At 40.7% G+C, this 20238-nt stretch overlaps 1 protein-coding gene across 10 annotated transcripts in view; it reads right to left on the bottom strand.

Moving 5' to 3' along the window:
- The window catches only part of DOCK3 (dedicator of cytokinesis 3), a 181216-nt gene that overhangs the window by 7661 nt on the left and 153317 nt on the right, over nt 1-20238 (bottom strand). For 6 of the 10 annotated variants that reach the window (XR_007778606.1, XM_050979181.1, XM_050979183.1 and 3 more), the window contains 13 exons: nt 19228-19332; nt 15268-15409; nt 14419-14585; nt 13805-13891; nt 13165-13344; nt 12106-12189; nt 10692-10808; nt 10161-10282; nt 8588-8723; nt 7970-8051; nt 5937-6089; nt 2446-2564; nt 1450-1537 (listed from right to left, as the gene is read on the bottom strand). Coding sequence is in view for 9 of the 10 variants with exons in the window: in XM_050979181.1 (XP_050835138.1) it covers nt 1450-1537; nt 2446-2564; nt 5937-6089; nt 7970-8051; nt 8588-8723; nt 10161-10282; nt 10692-10808; nt 12106-12189; nt 13165-13344; nt 13805-13891; nt 14419-14585; nt 15268-15409; nt 19228-19332 (1582 nt within the window). In the remaining variant the exon portion in view is untranslated. The remainder of the gene's footprint in view (nt 1-1449; nt 1538-2445; nt 2565-5936; nt 6090-7969; nt 8052-8587; nt 8724-10160; nt 10283-10691; nt 10809-12105; nt 12190-13164; nt 13345-13804; nt 13892-14418; nt 14586-15267; nt 15410-19227; nt 19333-20238) is intronic. The other 4 variants (XM_050979185.1, XM_050979189.1, XM_050979182.1 and 1 more) reach the window with 3 other exon arrangements.

The following is a 20238-nucleotide window of genomic DNA, read 5'->3' as shown; positions in this document are numbered from 1 at the left end:
TACCAAACAGAACTTCTGACACAGCCAAGAGGGGGTGGGGGAAGTCAGGGCCCTGACTGCTCACAAAATCCAGGACAGATGGCATCCAACTACATAGAATGCTGAGGATTCAGGCCTGCCAGCAGCACCTGTAACTGCATTTTGCCACCAGCCAGGCACAAGAGCTGGGATTCCTGCCTCACCATCCGCACTGAACATCACCTGTGTCTTTTGTGGCTTCTTAGGGATTCTGTCTTTGATCTCCTGGCACTGAATACCACACTCCTGCATAATATCACCCACAGATACAAATTCAAATAATTTTTCCTAGACAGATAATAAATACTTGTCTGCCTTCCCTTTTCAGGTCTTTTTCCTGTCCCGTACAACGATCTCACCATCTCTGTCATATGACATGTTTGGTTCAAACTAACATTGCTAAGATGGAGCTCCTTATCCCTCACTCCCCATCTGGACTCTCTTGTCATCACTCATTATTGTCATCAAGTCATCATTCTGCCATTTATTCAGAACTGTTATTTGGTTTCAGTCTGGACCACTCATGTTGAAGTAGGGGATTCTGATTTATTAGAAATACTAAAATAAAATTCAGCTTTTTTTTTTTTTTTTTTTTTTTTTTGAGGTACAGTTTAGTTCTGGCACAGTTACTGAAACAAAAAGATAAAAATCTGAGTGTACTATGTAGGTCAGACTAGATAGCTGCAGTGGTCTTTCCTGGCCTTAAAATTCTTTTAGGATACAATTTTTTCCAGCCATACATGACTGTTGCTTGCTTAGTCAGCCTCCTTGTCTCAGATTCTGATTCAGGAGTTTTGCCCTCTTCTGCTTTTTCAGAATTCTGCCTTTCAGATAATTTTTGAGCCCATCATTTTGTCCATGACATCTCCTTCACAAGCTGCTCCTTTTCTCTTACACCAAATAAATTCTTTCTCCTCTTTCATTTTTTTTCCTCTCTACAGGGACTCTGCCTTGTTTTTTTCAAAGGAATGAGTTAAAAAAGCATATATTGCTAATGATAAATAAATATAAACAACCTCAGAGAGAGATTATGAGGAATGTTTGTATTTTCTGCAACACATGTGTATTAAAAACCAGTACAGCTCATGAGTAAAAAATATAGTCCCAATCTTGGGCTGTTCTTAGATAACTTCTCATTTGCTGCTTTGCAAGTTTGCTTGACAAAAGCTGCAGGAATTGTTTCAATGAGAAAATGCTAAACTCAGAAAGCTTTCTGAAATAAGGAGGTCTGTGCCACCCCACCCTACTGTGAAGGCTCTGAAATGATGGTAGGTTGGCAGAAGGCCCAGTTAATTAAACTGTTAATTAGAAAAGTGTGCGAGAAATGCACTCCGCCAGGAAATGTAGAAGCCGATTTGTTACTTGCTGTAGCATGACCAGAGGAATAATTTGTAGCTAGCAAGCATGCATGCTGCAGAGGAAAAGGAGTACCTTTCTCAGCCACAGACAGGTTGGGATCACTGCAAGGTTTGCATGGTCCAATCATTTGCTGGATCAAGGCGCGCTGGAAATTTGGAGGCTAAGAGAGAAGAAAGTTAGCAAAGAAGAGTTAAAAAAAGTTACAGAACAGCTGGGGCAATATGGGGACTTTATGTTCCTTTTTTTTAAGCAAAGAAGTTCTTAAACTAAAGATTCCCTGGGAACCTTAAGCTGTGCCTACATTGGCAGGTACTGCAGTGCAAGATGAGTAGATCTCTAGGATGTAACAGTGCTGAGGGTCCACATTTCCTGCTCTCTGGAGGAGTTATTTCAGACTAACTCTAGCCTGGCCTTGTGCCCATTAGCAGCTGGAATACATTGTTTTCCCTCTGAAGCTTATCTTTGGTTTTGTTTGAACATTGACTTTGCACGCTTTGAGACATCTCCCCAGTGCAAGTGTGATAAGTGGGCAGGATCAGGAGATTCCTTTCAAAAGCTCAGGCCAGGGTGAGATTTAAATGCTTACACATAGGCACACTTTTCAATTTGTACAGGGAAATTAGGGCACAGATTTTTTTTAAAACCACATATCAGTATATTATTTCAGCCTCTCATGGTTTTTGATACCTTTGGAAATCAAAAAGTTATTTAGAATAAACTTGGAGGCTAGACTGCAGGATGGATGGCCATCGTTCTAAACAAATAAAGAAAATGGTGTAGCTACTTGCAATGGACCAGGGCTCACAGGATAAAGTTGGGAAGTGAGTCCATTTTCACAGGTTGTGTCTGCTCTTTTAGTAGTCAGTACAGTTTGTATCACTCCACTGCCACAGTCAGTGCCTCCAGGGGTGGACTGATAGGGAAAGTTCTGCTTTACCTTAGAAAATGATCCTAAATTGCTGTGCTTTCCAAAAATCAAAAAGAAAGCTTTAAGGTGGTCAAAGCCAGCAAAACTACAGCCACAATTTCAGGTGGCTGAAGTGACACAAAAGAAATCAGAGCTGCTACCTGTCCGTTTTCCATGATAGCTGCGGGATACATGGCGCTGCTCGGTCGGTCCCGGTGGGCTGGCAGCAACATCATCATCTCCCGAGAGTGGCGGTACTTATCTGGTAGAGAGGGAGAGCCTGTAAACAAGTGAGAAAAATCACGTACACGGGACAAACAACAGCCATGTCTCTGCATGCCCAGGGATCTCAGTCCTCCTGTGCGCTTGGCTCGGACACATGAGCTCAAAGGACTCAAGGAAACATGGTGCCGAGCCCACTAAGCAGCTGACTGTTGGTGGGTGCATAGCACGAGGATGGAGTAAGAACTGGCTTCTTGTATACAATTAAGGACATACCACGATACTTGGGATGTGTAAGATGTGTGTGTCCCTAGTGGTATGTTGCAAAGTGCTTCCTTTCAAACATAAAAAAAGTGGGCATCTGTGTGTAATCAGCTGTGGCTGTGCCTAATGCTCCTTTGCCTCATAAACTATTGTAGAGTTACAGAAATGCCATAAAATTGTTCATTTTAAGACTGAACGTGGAAGAAAGGGATAAAAGCTTGAGATACACCATTCAGTTAAAGCAGAAATCTATGGGGAAATACTTTATTCCTTGGTTCTGGATAGAGGTAAGTGTTGCCATTTAACTGGTGCTATCTTGGTCAGCTTCCTCTTGTTAAAGCAAACCAACCCAAATAATAAATAGCATATTCTACAAATGTGAGAGGCACTTTGCTTACAATGCTGCTGTAATGATGATTACTGTTGTGTTGCTGTACTGAGCCCTTTGGATGACACCAGACATTTACCAATGCTTAAGGTTTTGTAGTAGCAATAATAAGGTTGATTTATCTATTAATTATCTGTATAGTTGTCATTTAAGATATTGGCGTATTTCATGCAACAGCTTCCTGTCAGGTGGAATTACTTGGGACTCATGTCCTTCAAGATGAGTGCCACATAACAATACACCTTCTGATGTGCAACAGCTGACAGTGGGTTTGCCAGAAGAATGATTCTCATTAGTGACTTCCTAAAGTCTGACACTACTGATACACGCAACCCTTGGGATGCACAATATTAGGCAGGATTGATGTTGTGAAGCTGCTGAAGTGAGCTGTAATTTGCACTGATTGTTTGATTGCGTCACAAACACGCACTGAACAGATGGCAGCACACAGCGCATTACAGAGCCATGCCGGCTTTTGGGGAATACATGCCCCCTCTGGCAAACTTCCACAACCACACACATTACCTGGACAGCACTCCAACATATGAGCAAAGGCATTGGTGCTGGCTGATGCAGCTTTTACCCCAGCAAAAGCAAACATGCAGTTTTGGGGACTAATATTCAGCACACAGTGGAAGGAACAATGTGTCCAGCAGAATGCAGGATAAAGTCCTACAATTGCAACATTTCCATGAGGGGGGCAGATGCCAGATTAATCTGCACCCCCACTCTGTGACATGAACAGTAGCAGAGTATCTGCATTCTAGTCCCGAACTCATTTTCTCCCCAGACATAGAACAGAAACATAATTGGACGACATTCTTTGCTTTTATGTACAACATTAGCTTGGAGAACACAGTGTTAACGCTTTGTGCTGAGTCTTTTCCTCACAGGTCACAGATAGTCCTGTTCTGCAGGACAAATGTTAAGATGCTGAACTTTTAGGTGTGCCCAGAACTACAGCACAGCACAACCTACACTGCAAACTTTCTTTTTATTTATCTCGTCATCCTTGCTCTTTCCTATCAAAGACTGAACCACCTCTACCTGCTGTCATTTTATATGGGATCACAGCATCAAAAGACCCTGGACTGCAGGACCTAAAAAATCCCACATGTGCTGGCAGAGGGTAGTTTAAAAAACTGGTACCCTAAATTTGTCATTAACTATACCTATAAAAATGGTAACCGATTATGCCAAGTGTCTGGTCTGCAAACAAAATTTAAGTATTGCTGCTTTGGACACATAGCACAATAACTGCAGCTTCTGGCTGGCAAAACTTAAACAGCAAAGTCAAAAAAAGCTTCTAAAGCTTCCAGAGCAGACAGTGGCCATAATAAAATGCTGCAGCATGTGCCAGAGCTTACTCCTTTTAGCATGTAGCTTGGTGCACTTGATGTGTGCAGCACTGTAGGTACTTTCTAATGAGAAAGGAAAACCTGTGCTAAAGCCAGAGATAGTTTTGCTTTTGAAATTATATATTAATCCACTTGTAAAAAGTATTAATTTTAAGGAATAAACTGAACATTAATGTAAACTCCAAAATCATTGAATCTCTTCTGGTTAATCATTTTTATTATGGTTATGAAAAGTTTGCTCCTGCACCAAATCCTATTTTGTTTTTTAATTTAAAAAGGAAGTTTTAATATAAGTACATATATTCTTGTGAAGTGCTGAGTAAGACACCAGGACTCATTTTCTACATGTTAACAAGGGACAGTGTTGAGGAAGCAGCAGAGATGCCTTTAGAGGCCAGACAAGTGTCATGTGGGCATTGCTTTTTGAGTGCATTGGAGGAGTCCTAATTGTATTTTAAATTAAATTACTGATAAACCCTAACTCACTCCTAGCTCTTACCAGGCCTTTTTGAGGTAGTTTCTTGCTTTCTGACCCCTGGCTTGTGTAATCTTTTAACTGCAGTAAAGTTCAGCAGTGCCTCATGAACCACCTCAAATGAAGTCAAACTGAACTGAATTTCTTATTGGCCTTTTACACAACAACAGTGGTGCTTCCCTGACAGGGAAGAAACTACTCAAGGGTCAAGCCAGGTGAAAACTGAGAGGTACATACTTGTAATTATGAGTAACTACTAATGTCTATTGTTAGCACAGAATAAGAAAATTCTTGCAGTATTCTGAGTTCAGTTCTAAGACTTCTGCTGTAACTTGTGTATATTATAAGTAGTATAAATTTTGATGCCCTATTCTGCAGTTCAGTGATAAAATCAAATAATTGATCAACTTTCTTGATGACTATCCTTTAAAAGTTCTTTATAGATTAATAGCTTAGTTATTTTCTTTGAACAAGCCAAAGAATCACTTGTGTTGCTATTTTAAAGATCCATAAAAGGGTAATTTTTTGGAAGTGAAGAACAATTTAAATTCCTGGATTCTTAATACAAAAGGCCATGGCTTCCTTTGGTCACTGATGGAACTAATTTGTTTTAAAGATATCCATCTCCTCAGGAAAGGACTCTGCAGTAAAACAGAGAAGGTGGTCTAAGTACCTGCATTTTCATTTAAATAAATGAGAGAAGCATTTAAAAATCCAGCTAAACCCTAGAAATCCTACCCAAGCATGCTCAGGTTAAAGCCACAGGTGGCAAAGATGTTACGTTGATAAATTTAGGTGGCCTTTACGAAATGAATTGTTGGCCTTTGTCCACTTCCCATCTGACAAGTGTTCAGCTGCAGCATCGTGACTCTCGTAGCTTTGTTGGCAGTCTCAGCAGAAAGGCCAAGGGTTGGATGGGTCATGGAGACTGAACTATCCTCTCACCTCTAGAGGTGGTCCCTCCAGGACAGAGATGAGGCACATGGGTGGGGGCAGCGTGGGGGAACTTGCACAGCTGCCGCCCATGCTGTATCTGCTCTGTGGGTAAATAGAGGGCTTCAGCCTCCAGTGGTGTCAATCCAGCACCTTTCACCAGCGCTAAATTAAAAAGAATATAAATAAATACCAAAAAAAAAAAAAGGAAAAAAAAAAAGGATAGAGGTGCATTGGCAGAGCTGCATGTCATGTCTGTGAAGTACCTTGCTCCAGCCAGTGATACTGATCTCATTTTCACAAACATAAAATTCACCCAGTTAAAACAAAAGGAAGAATCACCAAGGAGAAGAACACAGCTGCATTCACAGTGAAATTTAAGTGTAAGGGCTTTTTCTCATTAGGAAGAGCTCCATTTCCAACAGCAGTGTTGTAATAACCAGGACAGTGACTGGCACACTGGAAAACACAGATTGCATCTGAGACCTTACTAGAAGTGAAATCCCACGAGTGGGTAATGTCTGAATGCTGCGCTCACCTAATGTAGAAGTGAACAGAACAGCATAGAAGAAACATTGTATCACAGGCTATATAAATATTTTTCAAACTCATTACTTCTCTTACTGTTTCCCATATGAAATTTATCTGGGTCCCATCCCTGGGAGGTGCTGTTGGCTCACCCAGCAGCCCAGAGCCTTTGGAGCATTCATCACGTTGGTTTCTAAGCAACAGTGAATAATACCGTAAAGAGGGAAGCTGGTGATGCTTTGCAGTCATCAGGCTCAGGAAGACTGTCACAGCCTGTCACAGCCTGTCACTGTGAGCCTGTCACTGGACTTCTAAAGCGGAAAACAGCGTGAAACAGTACAGCACCAAAGCCTTCAGATCCCCCCAAAGATTCACATGCCAGCTGAGGCACATCCACTTAGGGACATCTTCCTAACATGATAGCCCTCTCCTCAGTTCCATCTTCCCTCTCCTGTTATTCCAGTTTCACCTGGTTACTGTTTGTTATGATTTTCCTTCCAGTCCTTGGTAATTAGTGCAGCTATTTGCCTTTATATGAAGATGTTCACTTCTCACCTTTCTACTCCATCTGATCCCTCAATTAAATCACCTTGCTGCATCTGTGTCATAACAACAGCCAGTCAATTGGGATTTTACTGGCAGATGGAGCAAAAAAAGCCCCAAGACTGCTTGAGAGAAAGGGCTCTTCTCCATATTCCCTCTCCATCAGGAGACACAGAATTCTCCTGTACAGAAAAAAGGGTAAGATTTAAATGTCAGCCTTTATCTCTGACTATATCCTGGACACCTTCTTCAGATGCCTGTGAAAAGAGGTGTAGAACCTGCAACTGAGAACCCAAAATGAGAGGAAAAAACCAAAAACCTTGAAGAGAAGTTTTGAAAGTCAGGAGATCACACGGAATGGTTTTGCTTCAGCTGGGGAAGAAAATAATTATCAAGACCAGCTACTGTAACACAAAGGCAGTATGAGTACCCCCAGAGTCTGCTTTTATATTTTTCCTTTCTTCAAGAATTTCCCAGCAGGGAAGCCCTTCTTTATCTCCATTAATTAAAATTCCTATCTTTTAACATTCATCCTATACATCTACTTTTGTATACATATGTTTCTGCTAAACTGCCTCAAGTCCTTTTTTGTCATAATTTCTTTAAGCTTGTAAAATTATTTCTTTGCCTTTGTCTTCATGATCTCTCTTTTAGGTACTATACCGAGGACTATTCTTGTTTTCCTGTAGACTGCCTGCCACAATTTTGTGGTGGAACAATGAAAATCATTATGAAATTCAACTGCCTGAAACCAGCATGTATTAGAGATACATTTGATATATAGATGAAAAAAGCTTAAATGGGGAATTAAACCATTTGTAAAGAAAACGTATTGAAGAGATATTTACATGTCCAAAAGAGAAACAGTGTTATGTTTCAATATAGGTGGTGTTTCACCTGTAAGTCACCAAGGTTGCCAGGTTTAGGGAACATCTGCAGGTGCCCCCCCGCCATCAGGGCCTGTCCATGCTTACCTCGAGCGCTGGAAGGGGCAGAGTTAATCATCTGGGATGGTGCCGAGTGAGTGGAGCTCAGGCTGGAGGTGGAAGGACTAGCCTGGGATGAGGATAAAACAGAGACATTGGTGACTGAGCCTTGGTACCTGGGCTTAGGATAAACAAGCTGCAGGAGGCAGAGAAACTGTCAAGAGAGACCTGAGCACATCAGTGCCTTAGGGATTTACCTGTCTCAGATGAGTCAGGGCAGCTTCAGTGCAGGCCACTGCTAACCTGCACTCAGGACTGTGGGACTTGTTCCACCTCCCCAGACCAACAGCAGCACTAACTGCACATGTTCAACAGGGCAGGTAAAAAAAAAAGGGATAAAAATCTCCCTGTCTGAAAGCAGCAGGGTGACCTTGGACTGCAGTACCACAGTCACTGTACAAACAGATTTCTTCCCAAAGTTAATCTAGTGAGTTACTGTCATATTTCTTGAATGATGTTAGATTATACCTATTCAGTTCTTTGAAAAAAGTATCACAGACAGATCCGAGCATGTACTCAGGTAAAGTGTGCTGCTCCTAAGCAAAACCCTCTGGAACTATTCTGTGCTGTTCCCAGCCACTGCTCCTGGCTGTGCTGGAGCTGTACCTGCATGTGGTACATATCCTCAGCAGTCTCCCCCACAGAGCTGTCAGTCAGGATAACCAGGTTTCCTGTTTCACTGGAGGTGTGCGACGACAGAGAGGATGAGGAGTGTCGGACTGAACCAAGCATGTTCAGTGGGCTGGAAAGAAAAAACAGAGCAAGAGCATAATTATTTTTTAAACCTGTTTGTGAAGCCTGATTTTTTTCCAAACTAATAAGTACCTACAGTTACCTGCTGCTTTAGGTCACCTCTAGGTGTCAAACACTTCTAAGAAGGCCAAATAAGCTCAAACAAATCCATAAATGTGGGTAAATATGAAAGAGGTGACAAGAAGATTACAGGTAAAACAGAATAGTACATAGGATGTTGAATTTCAGAACCCCAACCCAGGGTAATGTCACATCATGACCTTGGGTGCATATCTGTTTTGTTTATAACAGAACCCACTGAAACCAGTCACATTTTTAATGCTGAGTGGGAGCAGCTTAAAAAAAAACATTCCAAAGGAATCCAAGCACAAGACACACAGGTCAAAATCCAGTTTTCCATATTGCATGCACTGGGCCTCAGCATTACAGTTGAAGGCAATTTTGTAGCTGACAGTAAATGAATACAGCCCAGCTGGTGTGCAGGCTGTACCCTGATCTCCCTCAGGGAATGAACTTTTCTTTGTCACTCTGAACCACACACACTGATACATTGTACACCACAGCATTTCCCTAGTTTGTCCTAAAAACTAAAAAAGCCTTGTCAAAGTGAGGAATGTTGAGGAAAAAAAAGTTATTACCCAGACACTGTTTATCAACTGCTAAGCCATGGGAACAGTATAAGCTACTCAGTTTTACTAGCATAAAGACTGTCACCATCCTGGATTCATGGACCAACTTTCCACAGCTGCTAAAATATAGTGACCCAATAAGAAAAATAAACACAGAAGAGCAATTAGCGTTTTCAAATAAGCAATGTTGGCTGGATATAAAAAACACTATTTTGTCCTTGTAATGCCAATTTTTATCCTCTGTCATTATCTTAGATTTAATATATGGGCATTCAGTTTGAAAAAGCACCACAGGGTCATTTTTTGATGTACTGATCAAAACACTAAAGCAGCCTTTCTTGTATTTGGCTTCTGATTTAGTCAGAATTATAAAAATAATGATGTTAACAATTTTGATCCTTCAAAATGGGTACATATTGAGTTGGGTTTTAAAACAAGCCATACAGTTTTATGGTAGATAAGGACCCAGTTATTTGATGTTGGTGCAACAGAAGTAGGAGAGGTTGGGACCTCTGAAGTCAGATTGAGTCTGGAGAACTGAGTGGCAGGTTTGTGTTTCTGCCTCTACAGTAAGTAAAGTGATGGAGTCACACCTGGAGGTGTTCAGTATTTGCTGCAAGATAGATTTCTCAACTTTCTTATTCCAATTCTCCAAGCACTGAATGAAGACATAAGGCACTTCTGCCTGAACTCATGCTGCCACCCTGCAGTACTGCTAAGTACTTCTTAGATCCTGGAACCTTGGTGGAACTGCGTGCAGAGCCCCTGGGTGTTTGGGAAGAAGAGGGAAGAGTTACCTGTGTCGATGTACCAGCTTGATGCTCTCTGGGCTCATGGGGCCGTGTGACACCAGCACGTTGCTGCGGGGAGTGCTGGAGCCTGAACAGGCTGGGCTCAGCTTATCCAAACCAGGAAGCTCCTGCAGAGCAAACACACTTCAGCTAAGTCCCTCATGGAAAAATGCATATTTTCTTCATCCATGATACTTCCAATTATGGGACTTCTTTCGAAGAGAACATTCAACACATCCTGTTACTCTTCCTCTTACATAATTTTCTGCTATGTGAAACAGCAACTGAAAATTAGGATTTACAACTGCACTGTGATACGACAAAGAACATACAAATATTAACAATTCTTGCTGAAAGGCCAAGTTAACATATTTTCTACAACTGCCTTCTTGCACAAAAATCAAGAATTCCATTGGTAATTTGGCAGTCCAGTAGGTTCAATGAATGGTGTATCAGCCCAGTTCTTTTGTGAACCTTACTACAACTGACAGATGTTTATCATAAAATTCAAAACTGGAAAAGTTACTGTTGGCTTACATGGTACAGACTGGATCGCATCATCTGGAACTGATCTATCAGTTTCTTATGCAGGGGACGCATTTCAGGGTGTACAAATTTCTCATGGACTGCCAGACCCACTCCTAGGACATGTACCTGCAAAAAGGAAATGCAACATCAGAAACCCAAATAAATTGTGTCTAAGAGAGGGAACAGAAGTCTGTCCTGCAGTTCTGGCAATGTGCAAGGAATATGCCACTGTCCATTTTAAGACTGCTAATTAAGCAAGCCTTGGAGTCCTGGCAAGTTCATACTACTCGAACAAGTATTTAAGTGTGAGCAAGTACATTTGTGTCATGTTGCATTGCTTTTCTTAGGAGATAACTGCAAAAAAACCCAAAAACCCAGCAACCAGCTAGATTCTCTCTGCAGAGTGAATAGCATTATGCCCTCACAGAGATAGTGCCCTGTGACAAAAACTCCTCCCAGTGCCAGGGACAGTGTCTGAGCTGCCAGCAGAGACTTCTAAAAGGAGTTTCTGATAATTGAGACAAACAGCAGCAGTGTGGCACATGCAGTCACTCCTCCTGTTCCTCATTAGTTACTTCTAAAGGTCACTGTTTCAAAGGTCAAACATATAATATTAATGATTGAATGAGATTATATAAGGTCTCAGATGAAAGAAAATAGCAATGATAGGAGGCTTAAGATGTATGTAATTCCCTACATGATCCAAAGTCTGTACAAACAATAACTAATTAATCTTCAAACATCTCCTGAGGATTGAAGGGAAATAAGCATTATTTTACAGATGGGGAATCTGAAATGCAATTCAGTGATTTGTTGAAGAACAAGCCTAGTAGGTCTATTCAGATTTGGGCACATTGTTTAATGGGGTATATCTTTCCAAACTTTCAGTTAAGAGGGATGTGATTATCTGATCCCATTCCCATCAAAGCATCCCGCAGCTTTATCTACCAAGATGTTTCAAGGAGACACTATGGAAAAATAAAACTGCAGATAATATAAACAGGCATTAAGTTTTCATATGTGGCTCTACCACTTTAATCTCAAGCCTGACCTATCCTGTCTCCGATTATCTTTGAAATTTGCTAGGAAGACAAAATAGCAAAAATGAATGGCAAGCTTGAAATGCAGCAAGATATCGGTTGGATAATAAATGTATAAAACAAAATTAATGTACTTTCATAATGTACTTTTTTTAATGTACATTATGAAAGTACATTAATGTTTTTAATATACTTCCCATAAGGTGACTGACTTGTCATAATCACCTTGCCCACTTCCCTTTTGTTTTTTGTTTGAATGTATTTAAATCTCCTGTACCAAAAATCTTTTGCTTCTGAATGAATCAGTTGGATCTGATGTTTAGACTGACTGCTGATGAATCCAGACAATGTAACAATGTTCTTCTGCACCTGAAAAACAGTACCTGTTCCTGCATGAGTTCCTTGAGCTGGGTGATCTTCTCTGCGTCTCCGGGGTGCTTTGTGATATAATCCTTATCAAAAAAGGCCTGCAGGAAGAGGAAAAAAAAAGTGCCTTTTGCTTATGGCAAGGTGTTTCATCATAACTTGGAGTCAAAGGATGAAAGGAAAAGGTCCAAAAATCTTAGAAAAACAAAAAATATATTAAGGTAACAGCAGAGCTTAATTTTATTGTTTTTTAGCACTATGGGACGCAGAGAAAATGGGCTTGGCAGCTGAAATGATTCTGTTGAATCATGACTCTGACCAAGTTTCCCCCTGTGACAGTGATGAGCAATACCACTAAGCCTTGTATCTTCCAGTTATTTGAATTTTATAGTTTCCTTCACATTACTGCCTAAAGCTAAAGGAATTTAGTGAGTAAATTGGCAACTAATGTAAAGCCTGAAGAGCATTCTCTCCATGGCTCTGTTGTGAAGACACATCCCAAACCCCTGAACCACTGCTGCTATTTTTTAGTATTTTACCCTAAACCTACCTTTTGCAATGCTCAGTTTATGTAACAGCTTGCAAGAGATGATGCTGGATAACATATTGTATTTAACATCATTTTAGTTCTACAGCGAGTCTGAAATTAGCCTGTCAGCAAAGATAATGGTTCAATAGCATGAATTAGTGGTTTTTCCTGATTCTAGACCTCATCTGTTACCACCAGTCCCACAGCCTCTATTGCAAAATGAATTTGGAATGTAAGCAGTATTAAAAGAGCTGCTACACTGTTTTACCTGCCAAGTGAGGATTTCCAGGTAAGCCAAGTGTCATCTTTGAGAAACCCTGCTGTTACCTGTACCTATTTCCATGAGAGATCCCAGCTTCACCCCTGGAGCCTCCTTGCATGTGGCTATGCAAGCACTGATGCAGAATAACCAAATGGGGGTATAACCCCATCTTTAGATAATGCACATGAGAATTTCTTATCTTATTAAGCCACACTATCATTGAAACAGAAATGCAAATAAAACTGAGGAAGGGTGATACTCAATGAGAAGCAGAGCCTGGCTCACCTCCTGGTACCGCGCAATTCCCCCGTTAACGGCGGCATCAATCACTCCGTTCAGACACATGCTGAGAAGATTAATGTTGCCATGCATTTGTTTATGCTGGTACTGGCTTATCAGTGTCCTCAGCTCCTGGTTTTTGTTCTCAACCACTTGAATGGCATTTTCCAAAGGACTTACTTCAACCTCAAAGGCAATAAAATATACTTTAATTCTGTGGACACTTCACTGAGATTTATTATCTTCCTTGTAATAAAGTGGTACTCCAGGATTGTTCAGTGAGCTCCCTTCGCTTTTACTGCTTTGTAGAAAATTAGCTACATTAACAAACTCCACTGTTGGCAGTGCTGGATTTCGGGTCACTCAGTTGCAATAATAGATGTCTTTCTATATAACAAAGACATGGCAGCAATGCAATTATTCCATCCTTTTGGCACTGTCTCCATTATATACTGTTAGCTAATACAATTCCCCTGGTTACATTCAGCAGTTCTTTAGATGAAGTGGTAGAAAAAGTATGTATTTAACTCTTGGTAAACACCATTTTAAACTGCAAGATTTCAGCCCAACGAGTTTTAAGCTGCCTATCCCACGTCCTCAGTAACTCATCATTTTGACCCCCAATTACAGGAATTATGAATGTTACCAGTTCTCTTCTCTCCACTTCAAACCAGCGAGAGATCCCAGGCAAACTGTGAGTCAGGGTCAGAGTGGTGCGTTCAATCCACAAGCTCTGCAAGAAGTATTTGAGGCTGTGAGGAACAGTGAATCACAACCACATCCTCTGTACTCTTACTACAAGTGCGAAGGGGGCAAGGCTCAGAAAAGAATGCATTAACCTCCTGACCATTAATTCTGTAGAAGGTCTTCCTGATAGTCACTTAAACAACAAACCAGGAATTCAGTATGCTTGAAACAACACATTCAACATTTCTATTAATTTTTAAAACTTGTCCAGTCACCAGCTGTGTCATGGGATCCAAAAAGACATTGTAGACAGTAATAAAAAAAAAGTCCAGCCAAACAAACAGTGTCTCTGGACACTAAAATAACACACCTTTAAACTGGACAATGCTTTAAAACAGGTCAGAACTCAACAATATTCAGTCAGACCATGGACTTAACCTGTTACTTGAGTTACTGCAGTATCTTTGGCTATCAAATCAGGATTACCTAAAAAGCTCTATCAGCATAAAATAGGAAGACAGTTTTCACCTTGAAGAGATGAACACTTAGGCATGGCTTATTTGCTACTTCTACCTTAAACTCGTTCTCCTTGTCCTTAGGGCCCTTGTGGAAGGGTCTGTCGTAGCGGAACTTGCGGATGTTGTTGACGCGGTAAAAGCTCTTGATGCGATCGGGGACACGGTCCATTTGCAGCACGTCTATATTGTCTGGGATGGGAGTCACTGCATAGATCTGCAAATCTGGAAATTGTGCAGTCAAAGAAAGTTTATCCATGTGTTAGGAAAGACAAATAGGAAACAGTAACCCACACAGAAGGCTCCTTTTGCTGACAGTGACATTACAGTTCAAATACTGCACAGTACCCATGTTCTCTCAGAAGCCAAATAGTGCAGGTTCCATGACTAACCTCTCCAAAGTCCCTGCAGTCCTCTTAAATGTGATGTGGTTCAGTCCTTAAGTGCACTGAGCATTGTACAGGTGACCAGTGAGAAGAGAATGAGATTCAAAGCCTTGGGTATAAAAAAGTTCAACAGTTTTAAAGAAAAGGAAATTGCAAAAAAGTAAAATACTGATGTAAGAAAAATAAGCAGAATGGAAAATAGTGCTTTGGAACTAGTATCTGTTTCCATCAAAATACTGTCCGAGAGAAGATATCAGGAATACTCCTAAAGACACACACTCTGTGTGATGACAGTGCTGTTAGTAAAGCATGGATGTGACTGAGCACAGCCCCTTCCCTTCTACATGGAACATGACCTGCACTACTCCCCGAATAAAAACTCACCGCTCTCTCCAACATTACCTCCCATAACCAACCAGTTACTGTCTGCTGCAGACAGGGTCTGGTTTTGTCCATATCCACCTCTACCTCTGTGCTCTGCCCCAGCTCCAGGGAGAGTTTGCCCTTTCACAGAAGGATACACTGCGCATCACACTGCAATATGGAGTCATCAGGGTGGTTTGGGTGCTGCATTGCAATGGCCTGGGGGAACTCACTTAGCATCCTCTGCTGGAAGGCTTCCAGCCTCTCATAGTCATGGCCCCGACACACATATTCTTTGTTCTGCAAGAAGGACAAGCATAAATTAGTCTCCTTAAAAGTAATTTAAGTTCTACTAACTTCTGTCTCACTTTAAATGTTTCTTCAAAACCAAAGATAAATTACAGTGGCAGTATGCTAATGTGAGAGTAGATGTATTTTATCCCTTCATTTTTTTTCACAACATATTTCATGAAGAAGTGATTAACGAGGAGACTATTCCACTGATCTCTGAACAGCACAATGCCCCTGATTCAAGCACACCCAGCATTCAGTCTTGTGGTCCCTTCTTACCTGCTTTTCAGAAAAAGCACTATTTTTAATTGGACTATATTGAAACATATCAACTGAAACTTAAGTCACCAGCTTGGCTGTTCTACACTGGGAAAGCTGCTGTCAAGTGCTCTTTATACCAGATGGATAAAAGTCCTGAGGTTCTGATGGAACAGAGGGAGATATATGTTTATCATTTTATCAGTTCTCCTTAGAGAGAAGTTGCAACAAACTATTCACAAAAATCACTGTTTAATCACTGCTGTATTATCACAGCCATACAACCCAGCCCTGATGGTGATGAACAATCCATGCTCAGGAACTCCCCTGTCAATAGTACAGTAATACAGAAAAGCTTTACCAAGAATTCTCAGTGGCCACTTAACAAATTCCCCTTCAGCCCTAAAAGCACTTTCTTCTTGATGAACAAAATTTCATTTCTGCTAATAATGGAAAGCTGCATTTAGATGACTCTTGAGGCATTAAACCACTTGTGCAGAGTTCTTGGATGCTTTTTGAGCTATCTCTTAACTCCAAACAGAATGATACCGGATTCCGAAATTCCTCAGTGTCAGGAAGATGGTATTCCAGTGTCTTAACCCTCACAAACCACAATTTTCATCAGTATTAATATCTCCTAGTGCATGACCAATCAAAGCAGGCAAATTCTCTAATTTTGATAGTTTAAACTCTCATACACACAGTAACTAGAAGAACAGAGAGGGTTTTCACCTTCATAAAACAATAAAAAAATTTAATAAACAAGAACAGCCTTTTATTTCTTGCATTTAGAGGCTGCAGTATATTCTAGAATGTGTTTTTAACTGCTCTGGAAAAAGGATGTGGCCAAGCAGTTCTTAATCTTGGTAGAAAAATTGAAGGGAAAGTAGCAAAACCAGATCATAAAACACAGCCAAGGAGTTCAATTATCTTTGGCTTTTCATTTCAATTTTGTGGAAAGGATCTCCTGTTCTGGCTGTGACATGTGTCACTTTTTATGCATCAGTCACAGCAACCAATGGACTGGGAGAAGAATCACATGATGAATCTTGACAGTTCAGTCTGTAATGCTCAAACTTTGCAGCTATTATTAAATTTGGAGTGAGCCCATGTTTGAAGGTGAATCTCTTCATGGCACTAACTGCTTTCTCTGTTTTAGCTTTTGATTGCAGCAATCTAGAAAACTGTAAGCCTATAAATAAAGTTACTGTGATTCTAAAAATAATGCCCTGAAAACACCTTAAAGCTAAATTTAACAAGACTTCAGACAGATGCCAGCACAAGATCTCAAAACATGGCTTGTCAGGCCTTACTTGAACTTCTGGTAGATGGAAGATATGGACAGTTTTAATTTAAATTTACTTATGTAGAAAGGCTAGAAATTGATGCAGAATTCATAGAAACATGAACAATGACTTTTCTACACAAAGGGTCTTCAAAAATCAAAGATACAGAAAGAAGTGGTTATTTTCTGTCTTAAGCTGTACAGCAATAGAAAAATACATGAGAAAAGGGCTTGGAGTTATTTGATCACTTTAAATCACTGCCGTATCCATTTGAAGATTTTAAATCCATGTAAATCTTTTTCTTCTCTAGAATAGCTGCTTCCAATCTCTTTACAGTGTGATCCATGCTGATGTGACTGCTAATGGGCTTAGTCTGTGCTCCACAATGTGTGTGCTGTATGGATCATTAGGGAGAGAAAGGAGGAGGATGACTTTTAATGAGATTGCTACATTAGTAATCTACTATCAGAAGTACTGCTACCAAATATAATTGCAGAATTAACAAGGATTATAATTATGTACGCTTGTGTTTGCTGGTAATTTCTCCAGCCAAGGATCCACGTTGTTACAGCACTCTGCAAAGAGTCAGGGCTGAGCACAGGTAGCTCAAGCAGTGTCAAACACCTTGGCCATGCAGGATCCCAGGTAAAAGGGAGGATCCAGGATCCACAAGACAAAAAGATAAGCTCCAGTCACTGACAGTACTTCAGATGTTAGGAATGCTTGTGTGCCATGATGACTGTGTTGTCACTCACTTGCTGAAATATTTGTTGTTAGATATAAAAACCAGGAATTGTCACTTTTCTCTGGAGATCGTCGTGGGGCAGCTCTGGGTTCACACTGCAGCACACATCCTTTCTTTGGATTCCTCTGCTTCAGGCTGCTACATTCTAAATTCTGTGAGGAGCAGCTGGGGGAGGAGGGGCTCAGACTGAAGAAAAGGAGGTTTAGGGGGATCCATCTCACCCTCTACAACATCCTGACAGAAAGTGGTAGCCAGGTGGGGATCAGGCTCTGTTCCCAGGGAACAAGGGACAGGAGGAGAAGAAACTGCCCCAAGCTGCACCAGGGGACATTCAGGATGGACATCAGGAAGAACTTCTGCATGCAAAGGGTTGTCAGGCATTGGAAGGGGCTGCCCAGGGGGGTGATGAAGTCACCATCCCTGGATGTGTTAAGAAACAACTGGATATAGCACTTGGTGCCATGGTCTGGTTGACAAGGTAGTGACTGGTCAAAGGTTGGATCGATGATCTTGGAGGTCTTTTCCAACTTAAATAATTCTGTGATTCTCTGATTCTGGCACTGTTCACCTTCAAATAACATGAAACCACTACCCTTTATGCACTGGTATTTCTTCTCCTTGACTAATTTCAACTTGCCTTTATTTACCCCGTCTGTGCTTTCATTAAAAGACTATAATTAAACCCCAGTGTTGAAATCCTTTTTTTAAAAAAAAAAAACAACAAACAACTTCATAATCAGAGGGGAGTATAAGAGGGCAGCTCTCAAAATGGCTTGGCTTTGTTTGGCTTCATCCTGTGTACCTTGATTGGTGCCACCTCTTGTCAACCATTCCTTCAAACAGAACACAAACCATGCACCTCCAGTCCTTGAAAGCTTCCAGTTACCTTGTCCTGTCACATTCAATGGCATCTGCCTTCAAATTGCAGGCAGCTCTTGGAACACTTGTCAGATTATATTCCTTCCTTGCTCTAAACTAGCAACAAGACATTGTATAAACAAATACCCATTTAAAATTTGATTCCTCATTAGGAAAAGAAGAAAATTTCACTTTTTAAATGGATTGGTACACCAGCAGACAATGAGCTCCAAGTGAGGATGTGCCCAAAGAAGCTGTTTGGCTTTTGTTGAAGAGAGGAAATTTTCACTTGCATATAGCATAAGAGTCATCAGGCTGGGATTAGAATTCTGTCAAGTGAGACTTTTTTTAAAGTGTGATAATTTGAGATGATGAAAATTAGTTGTAATGACCCAACATTGCTGCAATACAGCATTTTGCTTAATATAGAGGCAGTTTGTGCTGCATCTGCAGATCATCAAAAATTCACAGTGGCATGAGTCAAATTTCTGATCTCTGTTCCCAAGAACATTCCCAGTGGACCGTGTCCTTCAGTTTAGCTAGAAAACTGTTTTTATTTGTGCAGGCATAAAAAAAATATGCTGAATAGTAGACATTATATCTCCAAAACAAAAATACAAAGCCTTAACAGCTACTCTGAGCATGGTCACTTTGTCACATCCTGTATAAGTTTGGCTTACCCGCAGGAAAAATGGGAATTTTCGACCATAAAAACCAACTCTGAAAAACTCCGGTTCTAAGCGCTGCTGTTCCATGATATTGTCATAATAGGTAGCTTCCATTTTCTGTAGAGGAAGGAGATAGCTGCTATCAGACCTTAAAGCTGCACTTAAAACATTACCATCTCAACACATTAAAATTTCACATTACTCTTTTACCCCCATGATTTTTTATGAAAAGACCAAAATTCTGTTAAAGATAAAAATTATTAATTAGACCAGTCTACATGGTGGAACAGACCAGAACATCACCATACTCATTTTACATTTTGAAAGATGAAATATTAATTTTTCCTGGTTTATCTTATTTTAAATTAAACGGGTCTTGCATGTAATTTTCTTTGCATTGCAGAATTAATGCCAAAGCTGAGATTAAGATCCACGCTGCCTGGCTCACAGTGTCCTATTCTCTCGCACAGAACAAAATCCATACCACTGCCTGGAAAATTACATCTAATTGGGTTTGCCTTAATTGAGTTGAGGGGCATGAAAAAGGATAAAACAAAATTAAATCTACAGCTCTGTGCACCAGAAGGTTTTAACATGGAAGAAAAAGGTGGTTGGAAAGAGGAAAAGGACTTTTTTCTAGTTCCAATAAGCAGTTTTGTGGAATTGACCAACAAAGATGAAGAGTGGGATTTCCAGACCCTTTGGCAAACTGAACCTCAGTTGAAAGGCTCACTGTAGCAAAAGGTGGCTCTTCAAGGAGAAGAACCAGTTTGACACCATTGCTTCCACTGCAAGGAACCCTAACTTGCAATATTGCATCCTGGTTTGTGGTCAGTTCCCACAAACATTAACTCCCTTTCCAGGTAGGAGAAGGTCCCAAAGTCATTGCAGGAAGCATCAAGGAATGTGGTGGTGATGTGAATGGCACAGAGAGTGCACAGCCAAGCTGGTCATGTGCTCTGTTTGGGGCCACTTTGGAGAAAACAGGTTCTTCAGAAGTGTAGTTTATCAAACCTTGTTAGA

The sequence above is a fragment of the Serinus canaria genome, chromosome 12 (genome assembly GCF_022539315.1).
Source record: "Serinus canaria isolate serCan28SL12 chromosome 12, serCan2020, whole genome shotgun sequence".
Lineage (NCBI taxonomy): Eukaryota > Metazoa > Chordata > Aves > Passeriformes > Fringillidae > Serinus > Serinus canaria.
Note: the sequence above shows the minus strand (reverse complement) of the source record. Positions and strands in the feature narration are given on the sequence as shown.